The sequence below is a fragment of the Solea senegalensis genome, linkage group LG2, assembly GCF_019176455.1.
Source record: "Solea senegalensis isolate Sse05_10M linkage group LG2, IFAPA_SoseM_1, whole genome shotgun sequence".
NCBI classification, from domain to species: Eukaryota; Metazoa; Chordata; class Actinopteri; order Pleuronectiformes; family Soleidae; genus Solea; species Solea senegalensis.
The window spans coordinates 4,162,849-4,190,371 of record NC_058022.1 but is presented as its reverse complement, the minus strand read 5'-3'; the positions used below and the strand labels follow the sequence as shown (position 1 = coordinate 4,190,371).

Sequence of the window (27,523 nt, the reverse complement as noted above, 5' to 3'; positions counted from 1 at the left end):
TCACAACACAGTCTGAATTCTGGGGGGGTGATTTTGGTCTGAAACAGTGCGGCTGATGAGAGCGCCAGTGAGGGACATTTGATCGGCTCGTTTGCAGTGACTAGGAGGTTTTTCATCATGAAAACAAGTTAATATATGTGAGAAGACCCCCATAACTAAAATATATGTGCGATAAAAGCATTCGATGTCACCTTTAAAACATGTCTTCATCTTAAAATGTAGTTTGTCCCCATAAGGAAGACAAGTCCCCATAATGTGACAGTGCAAACAGGGTCCCCACAACATGAGGAATACCAGGTACACACACACAGCTCTCTGATGCAGAGACTCATTCAGGACTATTCACGCTTAATATTACAGATATCATCATAACATCATCACCACTTTGGTTTTCATTGTGACTGCTCTAAATTTAATTAAAAATATTTGCATCATCATTTTTATGTATTGTGCTGTGCAAAATACATAAAATAAAGTGAAAACTAGACACTTAAAGCACATTTTGTATAAAATACCAACATCATTTATCACCTATTGACTTAAATTAAACAGGATATTAAATTAAGGCCATATCACTTGGCTATTGCATGAAGGTACCTGTGAAATGATCATGAGTTTAAACAGTTTGGGTCATAAATTCATGCATGAATGTGAGTGTCAGTTCTTATTCTTTGAAAACAACTGTTATAGCTCAGTGATAGAAGCCAAAAACATAGATTTGGCACACATAATAACAAATGAATTCAGTGACAGCAACTTTAAATTTCAGCATTGCAAAATTCATCAAAGACACATCCTTAAAAATGCACAAGAGATTATCAATGACCCTAACACAATTTGCTGAGTCATATCTTGGAGAAACAAAAATAGAACAAACTATACTATTTATACAACTATTTAAATCGCAGTTTGGTCACAGAGAGTCATGGTGCATGTAGAAAATTGAACAAAAAGCTAAAGTGCAGTGATAAAAGCATAAATGAGACAGGAAAATTGACATTTAGTGGCAGAAAACTTGTGGGAATTGACTTGTGCAATATGTATAACATATTCTGGACACAATATGTGACATATTATGCATTTAAGGCAATAAAGGACATCAGGTTTTCAGTTTTCCCACGTGTGTTGTGCCTGCACATGGCTGGGATGTTGCATGCAGCACTATATGCACACTTCCAAACTCAGGGTCAAAGCATAGAAGAGATTCTAATGTCCACCTAAGCAGACAGTTTATGTTTAATTTATGTCTAGACTTTACTCTGTTCACTGGGTTTCTCTGTTGGTCTATAGGATCCCTACATTATGAAAAACTACTCATCAGCTCCGTTGTCTTTACATTAATTTGAAGTCAGAGGAGCCGGGCTTCAGTATTTGTAGTGTAAAAATTAGTTTGATAGATTTTCTAAACCAGGGGTAGAAAAAGGCATATATCAGTGGGTTTAAACTGGAGTTAAAGTAGAAAAAAAGTATGACAAATGCATCACTTGACACATTGAGCGGGATGTCCTCGCCTGTCACCGCACTGCTAAAAAACGGGCCGACGCATAATAAAAACACAACAATAACAATGCCGAGAGTCCGTGCCGCTTTCATTTCTGATTTCTTTACTTTGACTGAGCTCTGTTGAGGACCGGCTGCCGTGCGCACTCGCATGGCACGGACCTGAACGATGACTGCCACAAAGATTCTGAGATATAGGACAACGACGAAAATGACAGGAATAATAAAGGACACAGTCATGTCTATGACAAAAGAGATGTTATTTATCAGAATGACACACTCTCCGATGCAGGAATTCAGGCTGCCTGGCTGTTTCAGGTTGTGCCTCAGCAGCACACAGTGACAGAGGGTCGAACCCCCCCAACAAGCACAAACACACATCTTAACTCTTTTTTCAGTAACTTTGGTTCGGTAATGCATTGGGTCACAAATAGCCACATAGCGATCGACTGATATAAGGACCATGGTTCCTACCGAGGAAGAAACGATGATGTATTCCATGACATAATAAACAATACACATAAAGTCACCGAGGAACCAGCAGCCGTCTATCGCCGAGGTTTGAATGAAAATAAGGAAACCCACGAGAAAATCTGAGATACCCAGAGAAAGGAGGAGGATATTGGTGGGGGTGTGGAGCTTCCTGCAGAAGCAAGAGAGTAACATATATATTATTTGTCATATAATCCTTTACATTCCTGAAATGAAGACAGAGGAAATATTCAACAACCTGAAGTGGGAGATAGAGACAATGACGAGCAAGTTGAGCATCAAAGTGAGCAGACCGATGAACGTCAGCATGATGTAAGTGATCATGAACACAGCTGGAGGCAATGCCGTCTTCCTGCAGGAGGCGTTGAGAAGTTGTGGGAAACAGAGGTCCACTTCATCGAGGGTTTGCATCATTACAGTGAGGCCAAGACAAGACGCTGCCCAGTCTTCTGTCTGAATCAGTGGACTTTATCTCTTTCTCATTGGACCTCCTATTTCCATCAGCATGTTTGCATGTCATCGTCTCCACACAACCATGACATCATGTGTTTTTCAGTTTTGCCAGTGACCTCCACTGTCAATCACATCGTAGTCGAAGTACACACAGACATTTAATGACCGTAGGGTCCTGAGGCCAATCTGATATAACATGTGAAAGGGCATGAAAAACGATAGTAAGAAGCCAGGTGTGTTTTATTGGTATAGCACTGAATCACAACATACATTATCTCAAGGCACTTTACATACTGTAGTAGGGCTTATAATTAGGGCTCTTTCTGACAGGGGACTCCGTCAGATGTTCCCAACAGACCCTCACAATATGTTTAGGTCGGAGCCAACTGACCGCAGGTCTAACGACACAACCACAAAGTTGATTGTTGACTCACAACCAAGGGTATCCTGGTGCCAAGTGCACATATGGACACCCTTATGCTTGAACATGGTGTTTGATGTGGACAATTGGTGACAAGCACAGAAGTCCAGCAACAGGCACCACTCGGACTCGGATCGTGGGGCCGTTCCTCTCAATCACACCCCTCCAGGTCTCAGTGTCATTGCCCACGTGAGCATTGAAGTCCCCCAGCAGAAAAAAACGGAATCCTCAGCAGTACCTGTCCTTCCAACTGAAGTTGGTGGGAGACTACCCTCTCATCTACCAGAGGGAACCCCAATGTATAGGCCCTGAGCTGGGGGGCAATGAGTATGCCCACACCTGCTCGGTGTCTCTCACCAGGAGCAACTCCAGAGTGGAAACAAGTCCAACCCCTCTCAATGAGGATGGAGCTGTGTGTAGAGGCGAGCCCAACTATATCTAGTTGGAACTTCTCAACCTTGAGCACAGCTCAGGCTCCTTACCTGCCTGTGTGGTAACATTCCACGTCCCTAGAGCCAGCATCTACAGCCGAGGGTCGTACCTCCAAGATCCTCCCCTTCGACCACCACCGACCTCACACTGCACCCGACCTCCATGGCCCCTCCCACAGGTGGCGAGCCCATGGGAAGGGGGACCCACGGGTGAAGTCCCAAACACCAAGTGCCCGCCATCATGCCCCCTCGGTGACCCTAGTCCAGGTGAGGTAGAGTCTGGTACATTTGTTTGCTTCTTCAGAGGTCTTTGAATAGCTCTTTGTCCAGTCCCTCACCTTGGACCTGTTTGCCTTGGGTAACCCTAATTGGGGCAGCTCCTAGGATCAGTGGAACATGGAAACCCCTCCGTGTTGGAGGGGTATGCGGTGGCAGCTCCCGGAGGGGTGTGTCGATCATATTAAATAAAGTAAATCAATGTAAGTGCTTTGGATTCTGTTGTTAATGCAAACACAAATATTCTCCATATGCCAGCCGAAGATGTCCTTGGGACCCCTTCTCTTTTCTATATTTGTTAATGACCTACCACATATTTTCACCAACTCTTCAGTACAACTGTATGCAGATAATACTGTCATCTACACTTCGAAATCTGACATATCTGAAATACAAGCCACCATTCAGTCTGATTTTAATATTCTCGAAGATTGGCTCTCACAAAACAAATTACTTCTCAATAAAAATAAATCTGTTACTATATTTTTTAGCAAAAATTCAAAATTGAAATCCAGTTCAGATTCCTGTACAATACTGTCCTCACCGTGTGTGTGTGTGTGAGGATGGCACACCTTTGCAGAAGGTTGAAAAGGTAAATATCTTGATGTATGGCTGTATCCCACATTGTCAATCAAAACACATATTAATCATACTGTACAGAAAGTGAATTGTTGCGTTAGTTTGTTATATAGGTCCAGACATTGTTTCACTTATAATTTCAGGAAGAAACTGGCCACACAATTTATTTTTCCTGTATTAGATTATTGTGACATTGTGTATATTTCTGCCTCTAAATGTGTGCAAGCCCCCCTTACTAAAGTTTGTAACAGAATCTGCAGATTTATACTCAACTGTCCTTATCATACTCATCATGTACCAGTCTCTTCAGCTTTCCTCTCCTCATACAAGACGACAGATTCACTGGTTTCAATTTATATATAAGTGTATTTATTTCAACTATCCCTCTTATCTCAAACAGTACTTTGTGTTACCTACCTCTAATTATCGGACCAGACACTCTACTTATCTTTACTTTTCAGTTCCATATATTAGGAAATCAACAAGAAGAAAAGCATTTATGTTTAAAGGTCCTAATGATTGGAATCATTTATCTGTGGGCATTAGATCTTCTATATCTCTTAATTGCTTTAATTAAGCCCTGTCCTCTAATTTTGAACTAATCTGTCCATGCTTTCATTGACGTTGTCACCATCTCTTTTAGTATATTTGTCCAAACTCTGGTTGCAGTATGTTTGTATGATTTTGTATGTCTTTCTTGTCCTTGTATTGTATTGTATTGTATTGCATTGTATTGTATCTTATTGTGACTATGTTTTGTATTGTTCTGTCTCCCTATTGTACTGACTTGAGTTCTGTTGTATCTTGATGTGATGTGTGTAGGGGTTTATCCTATGAATAAAACTTTAACAAGTTGTGAGGAATATTTGTATAATTAATGTTTTAATTTGGTAAAAATGTTTTCATAACCAACTAAGAGTGATATTGTAACTGAAATATTCCTAATTAAATCAGAGTTGAATCAAATTGAATTGTTGATCGAATTCAATTGAGACCTTGTGAATCGGAATCAAATCGATGAAGGACATACCCAGCCCTACTTCAGAGGACACCGCATTGACTGAATTACCAGTGTCTAATTAATCCTAACCTCACCCTAACTTTAAAACATGTCTTCACCTTAAAATGTAGTTGGTCCCCATAATGTAAGTGTAAAAAAGTTTAGGTCCCCACAACTTGAGGAGTACCCACACACACACGCAGCTGTCTGATGCAGAGACTCATTCAGGATTATTGACGCTTTATCATTACAGACATCATCATAACATCACTGACAACACTTTGACTTTCATTGTGACTGCTCTGAATTTTATTCATGACATTCATATGATCATTTTTATGTATTGTACTGTGCATAAAATACCAACATCACCTTATTGTTTGAGAACAACTGTTGTAGCTCAGTGAAAGAAGCCAAAACATAGATTTGGCTCACATCATAACAAACCTATTTCATTGACAGCAACTTTAAATTTAAATTTCCACAGAGAAATTGATCAAGAACAAATCCTTAAAAATGCATCTGAGCGTATTAACGACCCTCACAGATTTTGCTGAGTCATATCTTGGAGAAACAAAAGCAGAACAAAAAAAAACTATTTAAATCACAGCTCGGTCACAGAGAGTCATTGTGCATATGTATATAATGTTAAAAAAGCTAAAGTGCAGTGACAAAAGCATGAATGAGACGGGAAAATTGACATTTAGGGGCAGAAAACTTGTGAATATTGAATTCTTGGCACAATATGTGACATGTAATATGCATTATAGGCAATAAAGGACATCAGGTTTTCAGCTTTCCCATGTGTGTTGTGCTTGCACATGGCTGGGATTTAGCATGAGCACACTTCCTAACTACACTACACTTTACTCCATTCACTGGGGTTCTCTATTGCTCCGTAATTAAAAAAAAGACAAATACTCATTAGCTCTGTTCTCTTTACATTAATTTAAAGTCGGGTGGGGTGGAGTGGCTCAGTGGTTAAGACCCTGCCTTGTGTACCAAAGACATCATGGTTGCAAGTTCGATTCCACCCCTGGCTAATTGTACTTGTTTCCATTGTAAGTCGCTTTGGATAAAAGCGTCTGCTAAATGACATGTAATGTAATGTAATGTTAAAGTCAGAGGAGCCGGGCTTCAGCATTTGAAGTGTAAAAATTAGTTTGATAGATTTTCTAAACCAGGGATAGAAAAAGGCATAAATAAGTGGGTTTAAAAATGAGTTAAAGTAGAACAGAAGTATAATTGATGCATCACTTGACACACTGAGCAGGGTGTCCTCGCCTGTCACCGTACCACAATAAAATGGGCAGATACATAACAGAAACGCAACGATGACAACGCCGAGAGTCCGTGCCGCTTTCATTTCTGATTTCTTTACTTTGACCGAGCTCTGTTGAGGACCAGCTGCCGTGTGCGCTCTCATGGCACGGACCTGAGCGATAACCACCACAAAGACTCTGAGATACAGGACAACAACAACAATGACAGGACCAATAAAGGACACAGTCATGTCTATGACTAAAGAGATGTTATTGATTACAATGACACACTCTCCGATGCAGGAATTCAGGCTGCCTGGGTGTTTCAGGTTGTGCCTCAGCAGCACACAATGACAGAGCGTTGAACCCCCCCAACAGGCACAAACACACATTTTAACTCTTTTTTCAGAGACTTTGGTTCGGTAATGCATTGGGTCACAAATAGCCACATAGCGATCGACTGATATGAGGACCATGGTTCCTATCCACGTTGATGCAAATCGTGCCATGCGCACAATGCACACTGGGTCCACACATGCCGTGCGTGGAAGTATACCAGGGCACTAAAAACCGGGAGAAGGGCCTCGTCTGAAAACTCCATATTAACTGTATAGCATTTCAGCTTAGGCATGATTTGATTGGCTGGTGCTGAAACTGTCACTTGAATAGTTGAACATTTCTCAACATCTCTCAAAACATGTTTTATTCATGCACTTTGCACTTTGTTAATGTCCAGAGTTTGAGTTTATTTCAAAACTGTTCTTTCAATGACTAAAACCAGATTTCCTGCACCATTCCATGTGAGATAGTCACAGCTGATAACCCCTTGTTGGGAAAAATTGGAATTCTAGTTTATTACGTACTGCAAATGTATGTGCTGGTTAATATGTAATTTATTTACATTTTCAGGATTCTACTGTCTTTCTCAGGGACTGGACAGCTGTTCAGATTTAATTAGTTACATATATTTTGTTGAATAAAGGTAATGGCATTTGATGCATTCTACCTTGGTACTAAATGTAACACTGGAATGTCACGTGATCAGTGTGCTGGTCATGTTAAATAAAAATTACATTAATGGAACTGCTTTGGATTCTGTTGTTAATGTATACAAATATTATCCATATGCCAGTTGTGAGGAATATTTGTATAATTGACATTAATTCTATAAAAATGTTTTCATAACCAACTAAGAGTGGTATTGTAACTGAAATACTTCTAATCAAATCGGAACTGAATTAAATAAATTCATGGATTGAATCGAATTGAGACATTGTGAATTGGAATCAAATCCATTCAGTAAATTGGTGGCGATACCTAGCCCTACTTCAGAGGACGCTGCATTGACTTAATAATTCAAGATATTCCTATGATAATTTTTATATATTGTACTGTGCAAAATAACTAAAATCATGTGAAAACTAGACATTTTAAGCACATTTCGTAAAAAAATACCGTATATTGCTTCTCGACCTACATAAAACAGGATATGAATTTAGGGCCACATCCCTCAGCTCTTGCATGAAGGTATTTGTGAAATTAACATGAGTTTAAACAGTTTGGGTCATAAATTCATGGATGAATGTGAGTCTTAGTTCTAATTGTTTGAGAACAACTGTTGTTGATCAGAGAAACAAAGGCAGAACAAAAACAACTGTCACTTGTTAAATCACAGCTCAGTCACAAAGAGTCTGTATATACTGTTAAAAAAGCTAAAGTGCAGTGATAAAAGTACAAATGACATGGGATAATTGACATTTAACAACAGGAGACGTCTGGGAATTGACTTGTGCAATATTCATAACATATTCTGGACACAATATGTGACATATATTATGCATGATACTCAATAAGGGACATAAGGTTTTCAGATTTCTCATGGGTGTTGTGGCTGGGATATTTCATGCAGCACTATATGCACACTTCCAAACAGGGTCAAGCATATGAGATTCTAAAGTCCACCTAAGCAGACAGTTTAAGGTTAATTTATCTCGAGACATTACTCTGTTCACTGGGTTTCTCTATTGATGTGTAGGATCCCAACATTATTAAAAACTACTCATCAGTTCTGTTCTCTTTACATTAATTTGAAATCAGATGAGCCAGGCTTCAGTATTTGAAGTGTAAAAATTAGTTTGATAGATTTTCTAAACCATGGATAGAAAAAGGCATATATCAGGGGGTTTAAACAGGAGTTTAAGTAGATCAGAAGTAAAAGAAATGCATTACTGGATGCACTGAGCAGGGTATCCACACCTGTCACTGTACCGCAAAAAAACGGGCAGAGGCATAATAAAAACACAACAACAACAACGCCGAGAGTCCGCGCCGCTTTCAATTCGGATTTCTTTACTTTGACCAAGCTTTGTTGAGGACCGGCTGCCGTGCGCACTCGCATGGCACGGACCTGAACGATGACCGCCACAAAGACTCTGAGATACAGGACGACTACGACTATGACAGGACCAATAAAGGACACAGTCATGTCTATGACTGAAGAGATGTTACTGATTAGAATGACACACTCTCCAATGCAGGAATTCAGGCTGCCTGGGTGTTTCAGGTTGTGCCTCAGCAGCAAACAGTGACAGAGGGTCGAACCCCCCCAACAAGCACAGACACACATCTTAACTCTTTTTTCAGAGACTTTGGTTCGGTAATGCATTGGGTCACAAATAGCTACATAGCGATCAACTGATATAAGAATCATGGTTCCTATCGAGGCAGAGGTGGTGATGTACATCAACACGTAATACAGGATACACATGAAGTCACCAAGGAACCAGCAACCGTCTGTCGCAGAGGTTTGAATGAAAATGAGGAAGCCCACAAAGAAATCTGAGATACCCAGAGAAAGGAGGAGGATATTGGTCGGGGTGTGGAGCTTCCTGCAGAAGCAAGAGAGTAACATACATTAGTAATTGTTGTATAACCCTTAACAGTTCTGAAATTAAAAAAAAAACAATGACTATTTAACAACCTGAAGTGAGAGATGGAGACAATGACGAGCAGGTTGAGAATCACAGTGAGCAGACCAATGAACGTTAGCATGATGTAAGTGATCATGGACACAAGCGGAGGCAATGCCGTCTTCCTGCAGGAGGCGTTCAGTTGTGGGAAACAGAGGTCCACTTCATCAAGGCTTTGCATCGTTACAGTGAGGCCAAGACAAGACACTGCCTAGTCTTCTGCCTGAAGCAGTGGATTTTATCTCTTTCTCGGTGGACCTCCTATTTCCCTCAGCATGTTTGTGTGTCATTGCCTCTCCTCAACCATGACATTGTGTATTTTTCAGTTTGGCCAGTAAAATGTCCCTGTCTGTGACGTCCACTGTCAATCACATCAAAGTCGAAGTACACACAGGCATTTAATGACTGTAGGGTCCAAGGGCCAATCTGAAATGTGTGAAAGGGCAGGTGGTGATCAGTTGACAGCTCCGCCCCTCTCTTTACCTGAGTATCCAAGACATACATATGGCTGCAGGTCTAACGACACAACCACAAAGTCTGTCATTGACTCACAACCAAGGGTATCCTGGTGTCAAGTGCACATATGGACACCCCTATGCTTGAACATGGTTTTTGTTATGGACAATCCGTGACAAGCACAGAAGTTCCTCCCAATCACACCCTCCAGGTCTCACTGTCTTTGCCCACGTAAGCATTGAAGTCCCCAGCAAAACAAAGGAATCCCCAGCAGGAGAACTTTCTTGCACCACTTCCAGGGACTCCAAAAAGGGTGGGTACTCTGAACAGCTGTTCCATGCATAGGCACAAACAACAGTTAGTACCCACCCCCCCCACCCAGAGGCAGAAGGAGGCTTCCCTCTTGTCTACCTGAGTGAACCCCAATGTACAGGCCCTGAGCTGGGGGGCATTGAGTATGCCCACACCCGCTCAGTGCCTCTCACCAGGGGCGACTCCAGAGTGTTTTTTTCAGTAAATTGGTGGCGATACCCAGCCCTACTTCAGAGAACACTGCATTGACTGAATTACTGGTGGCCTAATCCTAACCTCAGCCTAATTTTAAAACATGTCTTCATCTTAAAATGTAGTTTGTCCCCATAAGGAAGACAAGTCACCAGAACAAAGTGTAAAACAATTTAGGTCCCCAAAACTTGAGGAGTACCAGGTGCACATACACACACACACACAGCTATCTGACACAGAGATTCATTCAGGATTATCCACGCTTAATACTACAGATATCATCATGACATCATCAACAACACTGCCTTTCATTGTTAATGCTCTGAATTTAATTCAAGATATTCATATCATCATGTTTATGTATTGTACTGTGCAGAATAAATAAAATCAAGTGAAAACGATACATTTTAAGCACATTTTGTATAAAATACCAACATCATATATCACCTCTCGACCTACGTGAATTTAGTGCCTTGCATTAAGGTATTTGTAAAATAAACATGAGTTTAAACAGTGTGGGTCATAAATTCATAGATGAATGTGATTCTCAGTGCTTATTGTTTGAGATCAACAGTTGTTGCTCAGTGATCTGATTCCGATTCAGATAGAAGCCAAAACATAGATTTGGCACACATCATAACAAACCTATTTCACTGACAGCAACTTTAAATTTCAACATTTCCACAGAGAACCAACAAAAAGTTCCTAATATTAATTTGCATAAACACCAGTTTTACAAAATTCATCAAGACAAATCCTTAAAAATGCACGTGAGATTATCAATGACCCGATCCTCGCAGATTTTGCTGAGTCATGTTGGAGAAACAAAAGCAGAACAAAAACAACAATTTAAATCACAGCTTGTTCACAGAGAGTCATTGTGGACATGTATATAATGTTAAAAAAGCTGAAGTACAATGATAAGTATAAATGAGACGGAGAAATTGACATTTAGGGGCAGAAAACTCATGGAAATTGATTGTGCAATATGTATAACATATTCTTGGCACAATATGTGACATATATTATGCATTATAGGCAATAAAGGACATCAGGTTTTCAGTTTTCCCATGTGTGTTGTGCTTGCACATGGCTGGGATTTTGCATGCAGCACTATGTGCACACTTCCAAACTACACTAAACTTTACTCACCAGGTTTCTCTATTGCTCTGTATGATCCCTACTTTAAAAAAAATAAATAAAAAATACTCTGCTCCGTTCTCTTTACATTAATTTGAAGTCAGAGGAGCCGGGCTTCAGTATTTGAAGTGTAAAAATGAGTTTGATAGATTTTCTAAACCAGGGATAGAAAAAGGCATAAATCAGTGGGTTTAAACTGGAGTTAAAGTAGAAAAGAAGTATGACAAATGCATCATTTGAAACACTGAGAAGAGTGTCCGTGCCTGTCAAGACAGCGCAATAAAACGGGCAGACGCATAATAAAAACACAACGATAACGACGCTGAGAGTCCGTGCCGCTTTCATTTCTGATTTCTTTACTTTGACTGAGCTCTGTTGAGGACCGGCTGCCGTGCGTGCTCGCATGGCACGGACCTGATTGATGACCGCCACAAAGACCCTGAGATGCAGGACGATAACAACAATGACAGGACCAATAAAGGACACAGTCATGTCTATGACTGAAGAGATGTTATTGATTAGAATGACACACTCTCCGATGCAGGAATTCAGGCTGCCCGGATGTTTCAGGTTGTGCCTCAGCAGCACACAGTGACAGAGGGTCGAACCCCCCCAACAAGCACAAACACACATTTTCACTTTTTTTTCAGTGACTTTGGTTTGGTAATGCATTGGGTCACAAATAGCCACATAGCGATCGACTGATATGAGGACCATGGTTCCTATCGAGGAAGAGGCTATGATGTACATCAGCACGTAATACAGGAGACACATGAAGTCACCAAGGAACCAGCAGCTGTCTATCGCCGAGGTTTGAATGAAAATAAGGAAGCCCACGAGGAAATCTGAGATACCCAGAGAAAGGAGGAGGATATTGGTGGGGGTGTGGAGCTTCCTGCAGAAGCAAGAGAGTAACATACATATTATTATTTGTTGTATAATTCTTAACAGTTCTGAAATGAAGAAACAATAAATATGTAACAACCTGAAGTGAGAGATGGAGACAATGACGAGCAGGTTGAGCATCACAGTGAGCAGACCAATGAACGTTAGCATGATGTAAGTGACCATGGACACAGACGGAGGCAATGCCGTCTTCCTGCAGGAGGCGTTCAGGAGTTGTGGGAAACAGAGGTCCACTTCATCAAGAGTTTGCATTGTTACAGTGAGGCCAAGACAAGACACTGCCCAGTCTTCTGCCTGGAGCAGTGTATTTTATCTCTTTCTCGGTGGACCTCCTATTTCCCTCAGCATGTTTGGGTGTCATTGCCTCTACTCGACGATGACATCATGTGTTTTTCAGTTTGGCCAGTAAAATGTCCCCGTCTGTGACGTCCACTGTCAATCACATCATAGTCGAAGTACACACAGGCATTTAATGACCGAAGGGTCCAAGGGCCAATCTGAAATGTGTGAAAGGGCAGGTGGTGATCTGTTGACAGCTCCGCCCCTCTCTTTACCTGAGTATCCAAGACATATGGCCGCAGGTCTAACGACACAACCACAGAGTCTGTCATTGACTCACAACCAAGGGTATCCTGGTGTCAAGTGCACATATGGACACCCTTATTCTTGAACATGGTTTTTGTTTTGGACAATCCGTGACAAGCACAGAAGTCCAGCAACATAGCACCACTCTGGCTCGGATCGGGGGATCACACCCTCCAGGTCTCACTGTCATTGCCCATGTGAGCATTGAAGTCCCCAGCAGAACAAAATAATCCCCACCAGGAGAACTTTCTTGCACCACTTCCACGGACTCCAAAAAGGGTGGGTACTCTGAACAGCTGTTCCATGCATAGGCACAAACAACAGTTAGTACCCATCCCCCCCACCCAGAGGCAGAAGGAGGCTTCCCTCTTGTCTACCTGAGTGAACCCCAATGTACAGGCCCTGAGCTGGGGGGCATTGAGTATGCCCACACCCGCTCAGTGCCTCTCACCAGGGGCGACTCCAGAGTGTTTTTTTCAGTAAATTGGTGGCGATACCCAGCCCTACTTCAGAGAACACTGCATTGACTGAATTACTGGTGGCCTAATCCTAACCTCAGCCTAATTTTAAAACATGTCTTCATCTTAAAATGTAGTTTGTCCCCATAAGGAAGACAAGTCACCAGAACAAAGTGTAAAACAATTTAGGTCCCCAAAACTTGAGGAGTACCAGGTGCACATACACACACACACACAGCTATCTGACACAGAGATTCATTCAGGATTATCCACGCTTAATACTACAGATATCATCATGACATCATCAACAACACTGCCTTTCATTGTTAATGCTCTGAATTTAATTCAAGATATTCATATCATCATGTTTATGTATTGTACTGTGCAGAATAAATAAAATCAAGTGAAAACGATACATTTTAAGCACATTTTGTATAAAATACCAACATCATATATCACCTCTCGACCTACGTGAATTTAGTGCCTTGCATTAAGGTATTTGTAAAATAAACATGAGTTTAAACAGTGTGGGTCATAAATTCATAGATGAATGTGATTCTCAGTGCTTATTGTTTGAGATCAACAGTTGTTGCTCAGTGATCTGATTCCGATTCAGATAGAAGCCAAAACATAGATTTGGCACACATCATAACAAACCTATTTCACTGACAGCAACTTTAAATTTCAACATTTCCACAGAGAACCAACAAAAAGTTCCTAATATTAATTTGCATAAACACCAGTTTTACAAAATTCATCAAGACAAATCCTTAAAAATGCACGTGAGATTATCAATGACCCGATCCTCGCAGATTTTGCTGAGTCATGTTGGAGAAACAAAAGCAGAACAAAAACAACAATTTAAATCACAGCTTGTTCACAGAGAGTCATTGTGGACATGTATATAATGTTAAAAAAGCTGAAGTACAATGATAAGTATAAATGAGACGGAGAAATTGACATTTAGGGGCAGAAAACTCATGGAAATTGATTGTGCAATATGTATAACATATTCTTGGCACAATATGTGACATATATTATGCATTATAGGCAATAAAGGACATCAGGTTTTCAGTTTTCCCACGTGTGTTGTGCTTGCACATGGCTGGGATTTTGCATGCAGCACTATGTGCACACTTCCAAACTACACTAAACTTTACTCACCGGGTTTCTCTATTGCTCTGTATGATCCCTACTTTAAAAAAAATAAATAAAAAATACTCTGCTCCGTTCTCTTTACATTAATTTGAAGTCAGAGGAGCCGGGCTTCAGTATTTGAAGTGTAAAAATGAGTTTGATAGATTTTCTAAACCAGGGATAGAAAAAGGCATAAATCAGTGGGTTTAAACTGGAGTTAAAGTAGAAAAGAAGTATGACAAATGCATCATTTGAAACACTGAGAAGAGTGTCCGTGCCTGTCAAGACAGCGCAATAAAACGGGCAGACGCATAATAAAAACACAACGATAACGACGCTGAGAGTCCGTGCCGCTTTCATTTCTGATTTCTTTACTTTGACTGAGCTCTGTTGAGGACCGGCTGCCGTGCGTGCTCGCATGGCACGGACCTGATTGATGACCGCCACAAAGACCCTGAGATGCAGGACGATAACAACAATGACAGGACCAATAAAGGACACAGTCATGTCTATGACTGAAGAGATGTTATTGATTAGAATGACACACTCTCCGATGCAGGAATTCAGGCTGCCCGGATGTTTCAGGTTGTGCCTCAGCAGCACACAGTGACAGAGGGTCGAACCCCCCCAACAAGCACAAACACACATTTTCACTTTTTTTTCAGTGACTTTGGTTTGGTAATGCATTGGGTCACAAATAGCCACATAGCGATCGACTGATATGAGGACCATGGTTCCTATCGAGGAAGAGGCTATGATGTACATCAGCACGTAATACAGGAGACACATGAAGTCACCAAGGAACCAGCAGCTGTCTATCGCCGAGGTTTGAATGAAAATAAGGAAGCCCACGAGGAAATCTGAGATACCCAGAGAAAGGAGGAGGATATTGGTGGGGGTGTGGAGCTTCCTGCAGAAGCAAGAGAGTAACATACATATTATTATTTGTTGTATAATTCTTAACAGTTCTGAAATGAAGAAACAATAAATATGTAACAACCTGAAGTGAGAGATGGAGACAATGACGAGCAGGTTGAGCATCACAGTGAGCAGACCAATGAACGTTAGCATGATGTAAGTGACCATGGACACAGACGGAGGCAATGCCGTCTTCCTGCAGGAGGCGTTCAGGAGTTGTGGGAAACAGAGGTCCACTTCATCAAGAGTTTGCATTGTTACAGTGAGGCCAAGACAAGACACTGCCCAGTCTTCTGCCTGGAGCAGTGTATTTTATCTCTTTCTCGGTGGACCTCCTATTTCCCTCAGCATGTTTGGGTGTCATTGCCTCTACTCGACGATGACATCATGTGTTTTTCAGTTTGGCCAGTAAAATGTCCCCGTCTGTGACGTCCACTGTCAATCACATCATAGTCGAAGTACACACAGGCATTTAATGACCGAAGGGTCCAAGGGCCAATCTGAAATGTGTGAAAGGGCAGGTGGTGATCTGTTGACAGCTCCGCCCCTCTCTTTACCTGAGTATCCAAGACATATGGCCGCAGGTCTAACGACACAACCACAGAGTCTGTCATTGACTCACAACCAAGGGTATCCTGGTGTCAAGTGCACATATGGACACCCTTATTCTTGAACATGGTTTTTGTTTTGGACAATCCGTGACAAGCACAGAAGTCCAGCAACATAGCACCACTCTGGCTCGGATCGGGGGATCACACCCTCCAGGTCTCACTGTCATTGCCCATGTGAGCATTGAAGTCCCCAGCAGAACAAAATAATCCCCACCAGGAGAACTTTCTTGCACCACTTCCACGGACTCCAAAAAGGGTGGGTACTCTGAACAGCTGTTCCATGCATAGGCACAAACAACAGTTAGTACCCATCCCCCCCACCCAGAGGCAGAGGGAGGCTTCCCTCTTGTCTACCCGAGTGAACCCCAATGTACAGGCCCTGAGCTGGGGGGCATTGAGTATGCCCACACCCGCTCGGTGCCTCTCACCAGGGGCAACTCCAGAGTGGAAACGAGTCCAACCCCTCTCGAGGAGACTGGTTCCAGAGCCCAAACTGTGTGTCGAGGTGAGCCCGACTATATCTATTCAGAACTTCTCAACCTTGAGCACCAGCTCAGGCTCCATACCTGCCCGAGTGGTGACATTCCATGTCCCTAGAGCCAGAGGTTCGTATCTCCAAGGTCCTCGCCTTCAACCACCACCAAACTAACATTGCACCCGACCTCCATGGCCCATCTCACAGGTGGTGAGCCCATGGGAAGGGGGACCCATGTTGCCTTTTTGGACTGTGTCTGGCCAGGCCCCATGGGTCCAGGCCCGACCACCAGGTGCTCGCCATCATGCCCCCCCGGTGACCCTCATCTGGGCGAGGTAAAGTGCGGTCCATTTGTTTTCTTCTTCTTAGACGTCTTGAACCGCTCTTTGTCCGGTCCCTCACCTTAGACCTGTTTGCCTTGGGTAACCGTACCAGGGGCAGAAAGCCCCCAACAACTGAGCTCCTAGGATCATTGGGAAACGCAAACCCCTCCAACACAATAAGGTGGCAGCTACCGGAGGGGTGTGTTGATCATGTCCGATAAAAAGTACATTAATGTTACTACTTTGGATTCTGTTGTTAGTGTGAACACAAATATTTTCCATGTGCCAGTTGTTTGGAATATTTGTATAATTAACGTGTTAATTCTGTAAAAATGTTTTCATAACCAACTAATAGTGGTATTGTAACTGAAATATTCCTAATTAAATCGGAATATAATCAAATCAAATCGTGGATTGAATCGAATTGAGATCTTGTTAATTTGAATTAATTTTAAAGCATGTCTTCATCTTAAAATGTAGTTTGTCCCCATAAGGAAGACCCCAGAACAAAGTGTAAAATGATTTAAGTCCCCAAAACTTGAGGAGTACCAGGTGCACACACACACACACACCCAGCTGTCTGACGCAGAGAGTCATTCAGGATTATCCTCGCTTAATGGTACAGATATCATCATGACATCATCAACAACACTTTGACTTTCATTGTTACTGCTCTGAATTTAATTCAAGATATTCATATCATCATTTTTATGTATTGTACTGTGCAGAATAAATAAAATCAAGTGAAAACGATACATTTTAAGCACATTTTGTATAAAATACCAACATCATATATCACCTCTCGACCTACGTAAATCAGGATATGAATTTAGTGCCTTGCATGAAGGTATTTGTGAAATAAACATGAGTTTAAACAGTGTGGGTCATAAATTCATGGATGAATGTGATTCTCAGTGCTTATTGTTTGAGAACAACAGTTGTTGCTCAGTGATCTGATTCTGATTCAGATAGAAGCCAAAACATAGATGTGGCACACATCATAACAAACCTATTTCACTGACAGCAACTTTAAATTTCAACATTTCCACAGAGAACCAACAAAAAGTTTACAAAATTCATCAAGAACAAATCCTTAAAAATGCACGTGAGATTATCAATGACCCGATCCTTGCAGATTTTGCTGAGTCATATGTTGGAGAAACAAAAGCAGAACAAAAACAACAATTTAAATCACAGCTTGTTCACAGAGAGTCATTGTGGACATGTATATAATGTTAAAAAAGCTGAAGTACAATGATAAGTATAAATGAGACGGAAAAATTGACATTTAGGGGCAGAAAACTCATGGGAATTGATTGTGCAATATGTGTAACATATTCTTGGCACAATATGTGAAATATATTATGCATTATAGGCTATTAAGGACATCAGGTTTTCAGTTTTCTCACGTGTGTTGTGCTTGCACATGGCTGGGATTTGCATGCAGCACTATGTGCACACTTCCAAACTACACTAAACTTTACTCACCAGGTTTCTCTATTGCGCTGTAAGATCCCTACTTTAAAAAAATAAACAAATAAATACTCATCAGCTCCATTCTCTTTACATTAATTTGAAGTCAGAGGAGCCGGGCTTCAGTATTTGAAGTGTAAAAATGAGTTTGATAGATTTTCTAAACCAGGGATAGAAAAAGGCATAAATCAGTGGGTTTAAACTGGAGTTAAAATAGAAAAGAAGTATGACAAATGCATCATTAGACACACTGAGAAGAGTGTCCGTGCCTGTCACCACAGCGCAATAAAACGGGCAGACACATAATAAAAACACAACGATAACGACGCCGAGAGTCCGTGCCGCTTTCATTTCTGATTTCTTTACTTTGACTGAGCTCTGTTGAGGACCGGCTGCCGTGCGTGCTCGCATGGCACGGACCTGAGCGATGACCGCCACAAAGACCCTGAGATACAGGACGACAACAACAATGACAGGACCAATAAAGGACACAGTCATGTCTATGACTGTAGAGATGTTATTGATTAGAATGACACATTCTCCGATGCAGGAATTCAGGCTGCCTGGCTGTTTCAGGTTGTGCCTCAGCAGCACACAGTGACAGAGGGTCGCACACCCCCAACAAGCACAAACACACATCTTAACTCTTTTTTCAGAGACTTTGGTTCGGTAATGCATTGGATCACAAATAGCCACATAGCGATCGACTGATATGAGGACCATGTTTCCTATCGAGGCAGCAGTGACTATGTATTCCAGCAAGTAATACAAAAGACACATGAAGTCACCAAGGAACCAGCAGCCCTCCATCGCTGAGGTTTGAAAGAAAATAAGGAAGCCTATGAGGAAATCTGAGATACCCAGAGAAAGCAGGAGGATATTGGTGGGTGTGTGGAGGTTCCTGCAGAAGCAAGAGAGTAACATACATATTATTATTTGCATGATCCTTAATAGTCCTGAAATGAAGAGACATCAAATATTTAACAACCTGAAGTGGGAGATGGAGACAATGACAAGCAGGTTGAGAATCACAGTGAGCAGACCAATGAACGTCAGCATGATGTAACTGAACATGGACACAGCTGGAGGCAATGCCATCTTCCTGCAGGAGGCGTTGAGGAATTGTGGAAAACAGAGGTCCGCTTCATCGAGGGTTTGCATCGTTACAGTGAGGCCAAGACATGACGCTGGCCAGTCTCCTGCCTGAAGTGGTGGATTTTATCTCTTTTTCATTGGACCTCCTTTTTCTCTCAGTGTGTTTGTGTGTCATTGTCTCCACTCAACCATGACGTCATGTGTTCTGCAGTTTGGCCAGTAAAATGTCCCCGTCTGTGATGTCCACTGTCAATCCCATCATAGTCAAAGCACACATGGCCAATAAATGACTGTATGCACAGAAGAAGACAGGTGTGTTTAATTGGTATAGCACTGAATGACAACATACATTATGTCAGGACACTTTACATACTGTAGTGGGGCTTATAATTAGGGCTGTCAATCCCCACCTAGTACCCCATTTCAGCTGAGATTTGTACAACTCCGCACTTGACCCTCATCTTGAGGATAATGTGGTAGAAGATGGATGGATGGATGGATGGATCTCACATTTTGAAATTCATTATTCTAGATTAACCGCGATTAAAAGTTTGCTTTTCTTCTCATGAATAAATTGAGAGAGAATGAAAGCATAGTCAGCCATGCAGGGTAAGTTTTTCAAATGGAAGTCTCTGTGTAGCTGCTAGCATATTATGGGCACTATCGGTGCCTAGAGTGGTTAGTTTGCCACTTAAGGCCCTAGTATACTTCTGTGCAAATGCTGTGTGTGCCAAAGTGTGCATCACATATTGCGGACCCTGGTATATTGGTGTGTCAGGTTTTTTCCTGTTTGGTGAGCGGGACTTAAAACTCCACTTACCCATGGGACAGAAATTCAGTTTATACATGCACTCTTTGCACGTAGCTCCATAATTTGCTGTTGCAGAAACTGTCACTTGGATAGTGCAACATTTCTCAACATGGGCTCACCGAGGAGCTCGTCAAACATCTGGCGCCGCCCTTTATGGTGAATGAGAAGTGTTTTATACTTCTCTGTGCGCATGTGAGCTGTGAGTGTCCTGCAAACACTGGTTTCCCTTCAGAGTAGGGATGGCTCCAAAAAATGTATTAAATGACTAAAATAGATCTTCTATTTAATAATATGATATCAATTCATAAAACCCATGATCGGTCTTTTAATACAAACCTTTTACAGCGGTGTGAAGGCTTTACTCTTATTAATTTCATGAGACTAACAACAAGGTTTGGCCAGGTAAAGAAGATGTTCGTGGAGTGGAAACATATTTTTAGACTTTACCGAGCAACAGCAAATACTATTTTGATTGGCAAACCACCACCCTGGTCTGCCAATCCAGAGGCACTGTCTCCAATGTCCATGCTATGTTGAAGAGACTTGTCAACCAAGACAGTCCTACAACATCCAGAGACTTAAGGAACTCCGGGCGGATCTTATCCACCCCTCGTTGCCCTGCCACCGAGGAGCACCACCTCACCAACCTCAGCCCCAGACCCTGCTTCCTCATTGGAAGGCATGTCAATGGGATTGAGGAGGTCTTTGGAATATTCCCACCACGACCCCCAACGTAACCACCAGGAGGTGGTCAGTAGACAGTTCCGCCCCTCTCTTCATCTGAGTGTCCAAGACATATGGCCGCAGGTCTGACGACATGACTACAAAGTTGATCATTGACACACGACCAAGGGTATCCTGGTGCCAAGTGCACATAAGGGCACCCTTATGCTTGAACATGGTGTTTGTTATGGACAATCCATAACAAGCACAGAAGTCCAACAAAAAAGCACCACTCGGGTTCAAATTGGAGGGGCGGTTCCTCCCAATCACACCCCTCCAGCTCTCACTGTCATTGCCCACGTGAGCATTGAAGTCCCCCAGCAGAACAAAGGAATAACCAGCAGGAGCACTATCTAGCACCCCCTCCAGGAACTCCAAAAAGGGTGGGTGCTCTGAACAACTGTTCTGCGCATATAGGCACAAACAACAGTCAGGACCCTTTCCCCCACCCGAAGGCAGAGGGAGGCTACCCTCTCGTCTACCGGGGTGAACCCCAATGTACATGTCCCAAGTCAACCTACAGGAGCTTGCCGTTGTGCCCCTCCCCCAGGCCTGGCTCCAGAGGGGGACCCTGGTGACTCACGACCCATTAGTTTGCTTCTTCATAGAGGTCTTTGAACCGCTCTTTGTCCGGTCCCTCACCTCAGCCTAACTTTAAAACATGTCATCACCTTAAAATGTAGTTTGTCCCAATAAGAAAGACAAGTCCCCATAATGTGACAGCGTAAACGGATTTAAGTCCCCACAATTTAAGGAATACCAGGTACACACACACACACACACAGCTATCTGACGCAGAGACTCATTCAGGATACCATCATCATCACTACTGTGGCTGCTCTGAATTTATTTATATGATCATTTTTATGTATTGTACTGTGCAAATAAATAAAATCAAGTGAAAACTAGACATTTAAAGCACATTTCTTATAAAATACCAACATCGTATATCACCTCTCTACCTACATGAAACAGGATATTGATTTAGGGCCATATCACTTAGCTTATGAAGGTATTTGTGAAATAAACATGAGTTACAGTTACAGTTTGGGTCATAAATTCATGGATGAATGTGTTTCAGTTTTTATTCTTTGAGAACAACTGTTGTGTCTCAGTGATGGAAGGTGCAACATAGATTTGGCACACATCATAACAAACCTATTTCACTGACAGCAACTTTAAATTTCAACATTTCCACAGAGAACCAACACAAAGGTACTCATATTCATTTGCATAAACACCAGCTTTGCAAAATTCATCAAGAACAAATCTTTAAAAATGCACATGAGGTTATCAATGACCCTTGGAAAAACAAAAGCAGACCAAAAACAACTATTTAAATCACAGATCGGTCAAAGAATCATGGTGCATGCACAGTATTAAAAAGCTTGTGCAATATTTATAACATATTCTGGACACAAGATACATTTATTATGCATTATGGGCAATAAAGGACATCAGGTTTTCAGTTTTCCCACATGTGTTGTGCTTGCACATGGCTGGGATGTTGCATGCAGCACTATGTGCACACTTCCAAACTCAGGGTCAAAGCATAGAAGAGATTCTAAAGTCCACCTAAGCAGACAGTTTATGGATAATTTATGTCTAGACTTTACTCTGATCACTGAGTTTCTCTATTGCTCTGTAGGATCCCTACAAAATTAAAATCTACTTATCAGCTCCTTTCTCTTTACATTAATTTGAAGTCAGAGGAGCCGGGCTTCAATATTTGAAGTGTAAAAATGAGTTTGATAGATTTTCGAAACCAGGGGTAGAAAAAGGCATATATCAGTGGGTTTAAACAGGAGTTAAAGTAGAACAAAAGTATAATAAATGCATCACTGGATGCACTGAGCAGAGTGTCCATGCCTGTCACCGTACCGCTAAAAAACGGGCAGACGCATAATAAAAACACAACAATAACAATGCCGAGAGTCCGCGCTGCTTTCATTTCTGATTTCTTTACTTTGACCGAGCTCTGTTGAGGACCGGCTGCCGTGCGCACTCGCATGGCACGGACCTGAATGATGACCGCCACAAAGACTCTGAGATACAGGATGACAACGACAATGACAGGACCAATAAAGGACACAGTCATGTCTATGACTGCAGAGATGTTATTAATCAGAATGACACACTCTCCGATGCAGGAATTCAGGCTGCCTGGCTGTTTCAGGTTGTGCCTCAGCAGCACACAGTGACAGAGGGTCGCACACCCCCAACAAGCACAAACACACATCTTAACTCTTTTTTCAGAGACTTTGGTTCGGTAATGCATTGGGTCACAAATAGCCACATAGCGGTCGACTGATATGAGGACCATGGTTCCTATTGAGGAAGCAGTGATGACATATTGCAGCACGTAATACAGGATACACATGAAGTCACCGAGGAACCAGCAGCCATCTATCGCCGATGTTTGTAAGAAAATAAGGAAGCCCACAAGTAAATCTGAGATACCCAGAGAAAGGAGGAGGATATTGGTGGGGGTGTGGAGCTTCCTGCAGAAGCAAGAGAGTAACATACACATTATTATATGTCGTATAATCCTTAAGAGTCCTGAAATGAAGAGACAGCTAATATTTAACAACCTGAAGTGGGAGATGGAGACAATGACGAGCAGGTTGAGAATCACAGTGAGCAGACCGATGAACGTCAGCATGATGTAGGTGATCATGGACACAGCCGGAGGCAATGGCGTCTTCCTGCAGGAAGCGTTGAGGAATTGTGGGAAACAGAGGTCCGCTTCATTGAGGCTTTGCATCGTTACAGTGTGGCCAAGAAAAGACACTGCCCAGACTCCTGCCTGCAGTGGTGGATTTTATCTCTTTCTCATTGGACCTCCTTTTTCCCTCAGTGTGTTTGTGTGTATCCACTCAACCATGACATCATGTGTTTTTCAGTTTGGCCAGTAAAATATCCCCGCCTGTGATGTCCACTGTCAATCACATCATAGTCAAAGCACACATGGCGAATAAATGGCTATAGGGTACAGGGGCCAATCTGATGCATGTGAAAACATGAAAAACACATGAAAGGTGTGTTTGATAGCACTGAATCACAGTCTACATTGTCTCAAGGCACTTTACATAGTAAGGCTTATAATTAGGGCTGAAAAAAAATTAACCAGTTAATCTCAAATTTTACTGGCGATCTGTCCAGGATGTGTCCCTGCCTATTGCCCGATGTTAGCCGAGATTGACACAGCTCCCCCTGCGACCCTCATGTGGAGGATAAAGTGGTAGAAGATGGATGGATGGATCTCACATTTTGAAATTCATTAATCTAGATTACTCACAATTAAAAGTTTGGTTTCTCTTCTAATGACTAAATTAAGAGAGAATGAAAGCATTGTCAGTCACGCAGGGTAGGTGTTCAAATGGAAGTCTCCGGGCAGCTGCCAGTCATGGTGTCGGTCGGTTCGAGGGTCGCCAGGTCGCGTCTCAGATTACTATCCTTGGTGACTACCACTTCTGTTGTTGAAATGATTTTTTTCTGCTTGGTGAGCAGTTCTTAACGGGCCTGGAAATTACAAGGTACCGTCCACTCGTTGCCGATGTGGAGGACTTCCTCTGCGCAGGTCTCGCGCATCTGTCCAAGGATCACAACTTCCGGTCATTGTCAATAAAATGTGCCGTGACATCCAGGTAACTTTATGCTTTGTGCACACTTCCAAACTCAGGGTCAAAGCAATAACAGAGATACTGAAGTCCACCTCGGCAGACAGTGAAATGTTAATTTCAAACAATTAAAGGTTTTGAACTGACAGATACAACTACATACGGTATGTCTCCTCTTATAAAAAGCTTATAATGCATTTGTTTTATAATTAGGTGAAGAAAAAAATTAAACCAAATAGGTTTCATTCATGGATAGAAGTTCATGATTAAATGATTTAGTAGGAGGGACTTCACATCGGTGATGCAAGAGCAATGTGTTGAAACACTATAATTGTCAGGTTTTGGTCAGAAAGCTGCTGCGGCTCTGCAGCATCTCCTCCCTCTCTGGTGATGGCAGCCGTAGAGGAAAGTGAACTCTGCTTTCCACACTTGCTCAACGCCTCTTGTATCAAACCAGTCTCACTTTGACAACCCGATGGTCCCAATTCTGCTGTACTCCCTCATGCTGCTCACCATGGCGCTTAACCTGTTGGTCATCATCTCCATCTCCCACTTCAAGTAATGGAATTACTCTGTTTGTAAGAAACTACTTTATGATTTGTGTTGTTTAGATGAAATGAGACCCTATTGATGGAAAATATAAATATATTGATAGATGTTTACCTTTCATAATAGAAATAACACATGCAAACACAGTAACTGCAATGTTTTGTTTTTCGTCTGTCACAGGCAGCTCCACACTCCTACCAACCTCCTCATCCTCTCCCTGGCTTTCTCAGATTTCTTCGTGGGCATCGTCGCATGCTCTCACATTCAAATGTCAAACAACTGCTGGGTTTTCAGCGACATCATCTGCCTCCTGGACAGCTGGCTCAACCTCACCATTACCTCTTGCTCCATCGGCAACATCGTGCTCATATCAGTCGACCGCTATGTGGCCATTTGTGACCCACTGCATTACACAAACAAAATCACAGTGAGGGGAGTGCAAATCTGCACGTCGCTCTGCTGGCTCCTTTCTTTCCTCTACAACAGCTTGATCATGTGGGATAACTTCAGTCTTCCAAACAGGTTCATTCCCTGCATTGGCAGCTGTGTCCTTTTCCTCAATTCCATCATAGGATTAATTGACTTTGTTGTGTCCTTCTCTGGTCCTGTCACGGTCATCATAGTTCTGTACATGAGAGTATTTGTGGTGGCTGTGTCTCATGCTCGTGCCATGCGCTCCCACGTCATGCAGCGACGCACGGAGATGGTGCTCATCAAGAAGTCGGAGCTGAAAGCAGCCAAGACTCTCGGTGTTGTTGTGGTCGTGTTTCTTTTGTGTCTGTTCCCGTCTTACGGCTTTAATTTTTCACAGCAGGGTGGTGCGGCTAATATTTCAAAGGTGTCCTTCGAGATCTGGCTGTTCTTTTTTAACTCTTGTGTGAACCCGCTGATTTATGCCTTTTACTACCCCTGGTTTATGAAATCTGTCAAGATCATCGTTACATTTAAGGTCTTTAAGCCTGACTCGTGTGAGGCCAGAATCTTATAGAGAGACGACACCTTACGTAGGTTTGCACAGATGTGAGGGCATTTAAACTAACTACGTCTATTAATATGAATATCGCTTATATCTCTGTCTTGTTAAGGATAATAATAACAATATACGTTTTGTGTTTTTCTGTGTTTCTCCTTGTACGGCGTCCTTTTACACACATGGAATTATACGTTGTTTCAAAGGAAATGAATAAACATTTATATCTGCTCTTAGAAAAGTGTGTAAAGCATTATTTACAGTCCTGTTGAATACCAGATGAGCCGAATAAAATGTCCATGCTTTTTCTGTCACCAATGTGTGAGTGAGGTATCGAGTGTTGCAACAACAAAAAAAAACACAACAAGATCCCCGTAGGATACGAGAGTGATACAAGCTCAGCTCACCGAACCATCAAACTGACGGCAACGACACATTTCAGTGTTTTAATAGCTGCAAATAAGTAAAAAAAAACAAGTGCCTATTACCCTATATCAGCTGAGACTGGAACAGCGCCCCCTATAACCCTCATGTGGAGGATAAAGTGGTAGAATATGGATGGATGAGTAGGTGATTTACACAGCCATTTTTCTAGCATATGTGCAGAAACCGCAGCGAGTGAAGGATCCAGTCTCCTAGGACGGATAAAAGATCCAGTAGATGTCTCATAGAACAATACAAACGGAGACACATGCCTTATTATAAGTACAGAGAAAGCACTCAAAGGGTCCAGACCAAAATCCAGTATTTCTTCCGTCCTGATTACATCACTGTGAAGTGCTCCGTCAATAAAGATTAGATAACGATTACTATTATTGAAATATTTATATTACTGCAGTGAAACCACTAGAGTTGAAGCCACACTTGACTTAAAGAAAAACACATATTGGTTTTGTGTAACTCAACAATTTTTGTTGTTTTCTTATTTTGTGTTTTAAAAGCACAGGCGCTGACTCACATATTCTTCTCTTCTTTTTTTTTTAACCCCTATGTGTACTTTGCATGCTGACACGCCATAAAGTGAATGCACCACTGCTTCTGAAAGAAATAACTTCTACATCATCTTTGTCTTTGATCCTTTCACAGTTGATCATGAAAAGGGTCAGTGCAGACATATGCCCGTGCTTATCAAGCTGAATTGAAACTATTGTCAGTGTTTTGGGGTAAAAAAGTTTCTGTTTAAGGAAACTCCCGTTTTTCTTTTCACATTTTCCTTTTTTACATTTGCAGAATTCGGCGTGCATATATTTGGTTTGCATGATGTTATTTAAGAGCAACCAAACGCACATTTTTTTAACTCACTTTGTGATGGCTTGTGAACTTTCCATCTATCGCAGCTCTTCCCCAGAACTAAAAACTCATTAGTGACTTTGCTGACTGAGGAGC

The 27,523-nt window shown here is 41.9% G+C and overlaps 6 protein-coding genes across 7 annotated transcripts; 1 reads left to right on the top strand and 5 right to left on the bottom strand.

Moving 5' to 3' along the window:
- Positions 1-267: 267 nt before the first annotated feature.
- LOC122765333 (trace amine-associated receptor 4-like) lies at positions 268-2,420 on the bottom strand. The gene is made up of 2 exons (XM_044019526.1): positions 2,231-2,420; positions 268-2,143 (listed from the first exon to the last, which is right to left on the bottom strand). The coding sequence occupies exons 1-2, from the start codon at positions 2,404-2,406 to the stop codon at positions 1,333-1,335; spliced, it is 987 nt and encodes a 328-aa protein (XP_043875461.1). The 5' UTR covers positions 2,407-2,420; the 3' UTR covers positions 268-1,332.
- Positions 2,421-7,130: 4,710 nt separating this feature from the next.
- LOC122785582 (trace amine-associated receptor 13c-like) lies at positions 7,131-9,581 on the bottom strand. The gene is made up of 2 exons (XM_044051456.1): positions 9,395-9,581; positions 7,131-9,302 (listed from the first exon to the last, which is right to left on the bottom strand). The coding sequence occupies exons 1-2, from the start codon at positions 9,562-9,564 to the stop codon at positions 8,492-8,494; spliced, it is 981 nt and encodes a 326-aa protein (XP_043907391.1). The 5' UTR covers positions 9,565-9,581; the 3' UTR covers positions 7,131-8,491.
- A 1,973-nt stretch (positions 9,582-11,554) lies between these two features.
- LOC122785573 (trace amine-associated receptor 8a-like) lies at positions 11,555-12,641 on the bottom strand. The gene is made up of 2 exons (XM_044051445.1): positions 12,469-12,641; positions 11,555-12,378 (listed from the first exon to the last, which is right to left on the bottom strand). The coding sequence occupies exons 1-2, from the start codon at positions 12,639-12,641 to the stop codon at positions 11,568-11,570; spliced, it is 984 nt and encodes a 327-aa protein (XP_043907380.1). The 3' UTR covers positions 11,555-11,567.
- A 497-nt stretch (positions 12,642-13,138) lies between these two features.
- LOC122764855 (trace amine-associated receptor 3-like) lies at positions 13,139-19,545 on the bottom strand. The gene is made up of 3 exons (XM_044018819.1): positions 19,358-19,545; positions 15,239-15,479; positions 13,139-13,270 (listed from the first exon to the last, which is right to left on the bottom strand). The coding sequence occupies exons 1-3, from the start codon at positions 19,528-19,530 to the stop codon at positions 13,139-13,141; spliced, it is 546 nt and encodes a 181-aa protein (XP_043874754.1). The 5' UTR covers positions 19,531-19,545.
- A 2,329-nt stretch (positions 19,546-21,874) lies between these two features.
- LOC122785563 (trace amine-associated receptor 8a-like) lies at positions 21,875-23,779 on the bottom strand. The gene is made up of 2 exons (XM_044051435.1): positions 23,590-23,779; positions 21,875-23,499 (listed from the first exon to the last, which is right to left on the bottom strand). Exons 1-2 carry the CDS (start codon positions 23,760-23,762, stop codon positions 22,689-22,691), a joined length of 984 nt encoding a protein of 327 aa, XP_043907370.1. The 5' UTR covers positions 23,763-23,779; the 3' UTR covers positions 21,875-22,688.
- Positions 23,780-25,078: 1,299 nt separating this feature from the next.
- On the top strand, positions 25,079-26,434 carry LOC122765346 (trace amine-associated receptor 13c-like). 2 transcript variants are annotated; one of them, XM_044019552.1, is made up of 2 exons: positions 25,079-25,176; positions 25,348-26,434. In XM_044019552.1, exons 1-2 carry the CDS (start codon positions 25,094-25,096, stop codon positions 26,153-26,155), a joined length of 891 nt encoding a protein of 296 aa, XP_043875487.1. In that variant the 5' UTR covers positions 25,079-25,093; the 3' UTR covers positions 26,156-26,434. The 2 variants fall into 2 exon arrangements, with proteins under 2 accessions (XP_043875487.1, XP_043875488.1); XM_044019553.1 differs by having other exon boundaries at positions 25,079-25,196.
- The last annotated feature ends 1,089 nt before the right edge of the window (positions 26,435-27,523 follow it).

Excerpts from the sequence above, each read along its gene's own strand:
- LOC122765333 (XM_044019526.1), bottom strand. The coding sequence starts at position 2,406 with ATGATGCAAACCCTCGATGAAGTGGACCTCTGTTTCCCACAACTTCTC. Across the intron at positions 2,144-2,230 it reads GTCTCTATCTCCCACTTCAG|GAAGCTCCACACCCCCACCA; the intron begins GTTGTTGAATAT and ends TTGCTTCTGCAG.
- LOC122785582 (XM_044051456.1), bottom strand. The coding sequence starts at position 9,564 with ATGCAAAGCCTTGATGAAGTGGACCTCTGTTTCCCACAACTGAACGCC. Across the intron at positions 9,303-9,394 it reads GTCTCCATCTCTCACTTCAG|GAAGCTCCACACCCCGACCA; the intron begins GTTGTTAAATAG and ends TTGCTTCTGCAG.
- LOC122785573 (XM_044051445.1), bottom strand. The coding sequence starts at position 12,641 with ATGCAAACTCTTGATGAAGTGGACCTCTGTTTCCCACAACTCCTGAAC. Across the intron at positions 12,379-12,468 it reads GTCTCCATCTCTCACTTCAG|GAAGCTCCACACCCCCACCA; the intron begins GTTGTTACATAT and ends TTGCTTCTGCAG.
- LOC122764855 (XM_044018819.1), bottom strand. The coding sequence starts at position 19,530 with ATGCAAACCCTCGATGAAGCGGACCTCTGTTTTCCACAATTCCTCAAC. Across the intron at positions 15,480-19,357 it reads GTCTCCATCTCCCACTTCAG|GAAGCTCCACACCCCCACCA; the intron begins GTTGTTAAATAT and ends TTGCTTCTGCAG. Across the intron at positions 13,271-15,238 it reads CAATGCATTACCAAACCAAA|CTGTTCAGAGTACCCACCCT; the intron begins GTCACTGAAAAA and ends TGCATGGAACAG.
- LOC122785563 (XM_044051435.1), bottom strand. The coding sequence starts at position 23,762 with ATGCAAAGCCTCAATGAAGCGGACCTCTGTTTCCCACAATTCCTCAAC. Across the intron at positions 23,500-23,589 it reads GTCTCCATCTCCCACTTCAG|GAAGCTCCACACCCCCACCA; the intron begins GTTGTTAAATAT and ends TTGCTTCTGCAG.
- LOC122765346 (XM_044019552.1), top strand. The coding sequence starts at position 25,094 with ATGGTCCCAATTCTGCTGTACTCCCTCATGCTGCTCACCATGGCGCTT. Across the intron at positions 25,177-25,347 it reads ATCTCCATCTCCCACTTCAA|GCAGCTCCACACTCCTACCA; the intron begins GTAATGGAATTA and ends CGTCTGTCACAG.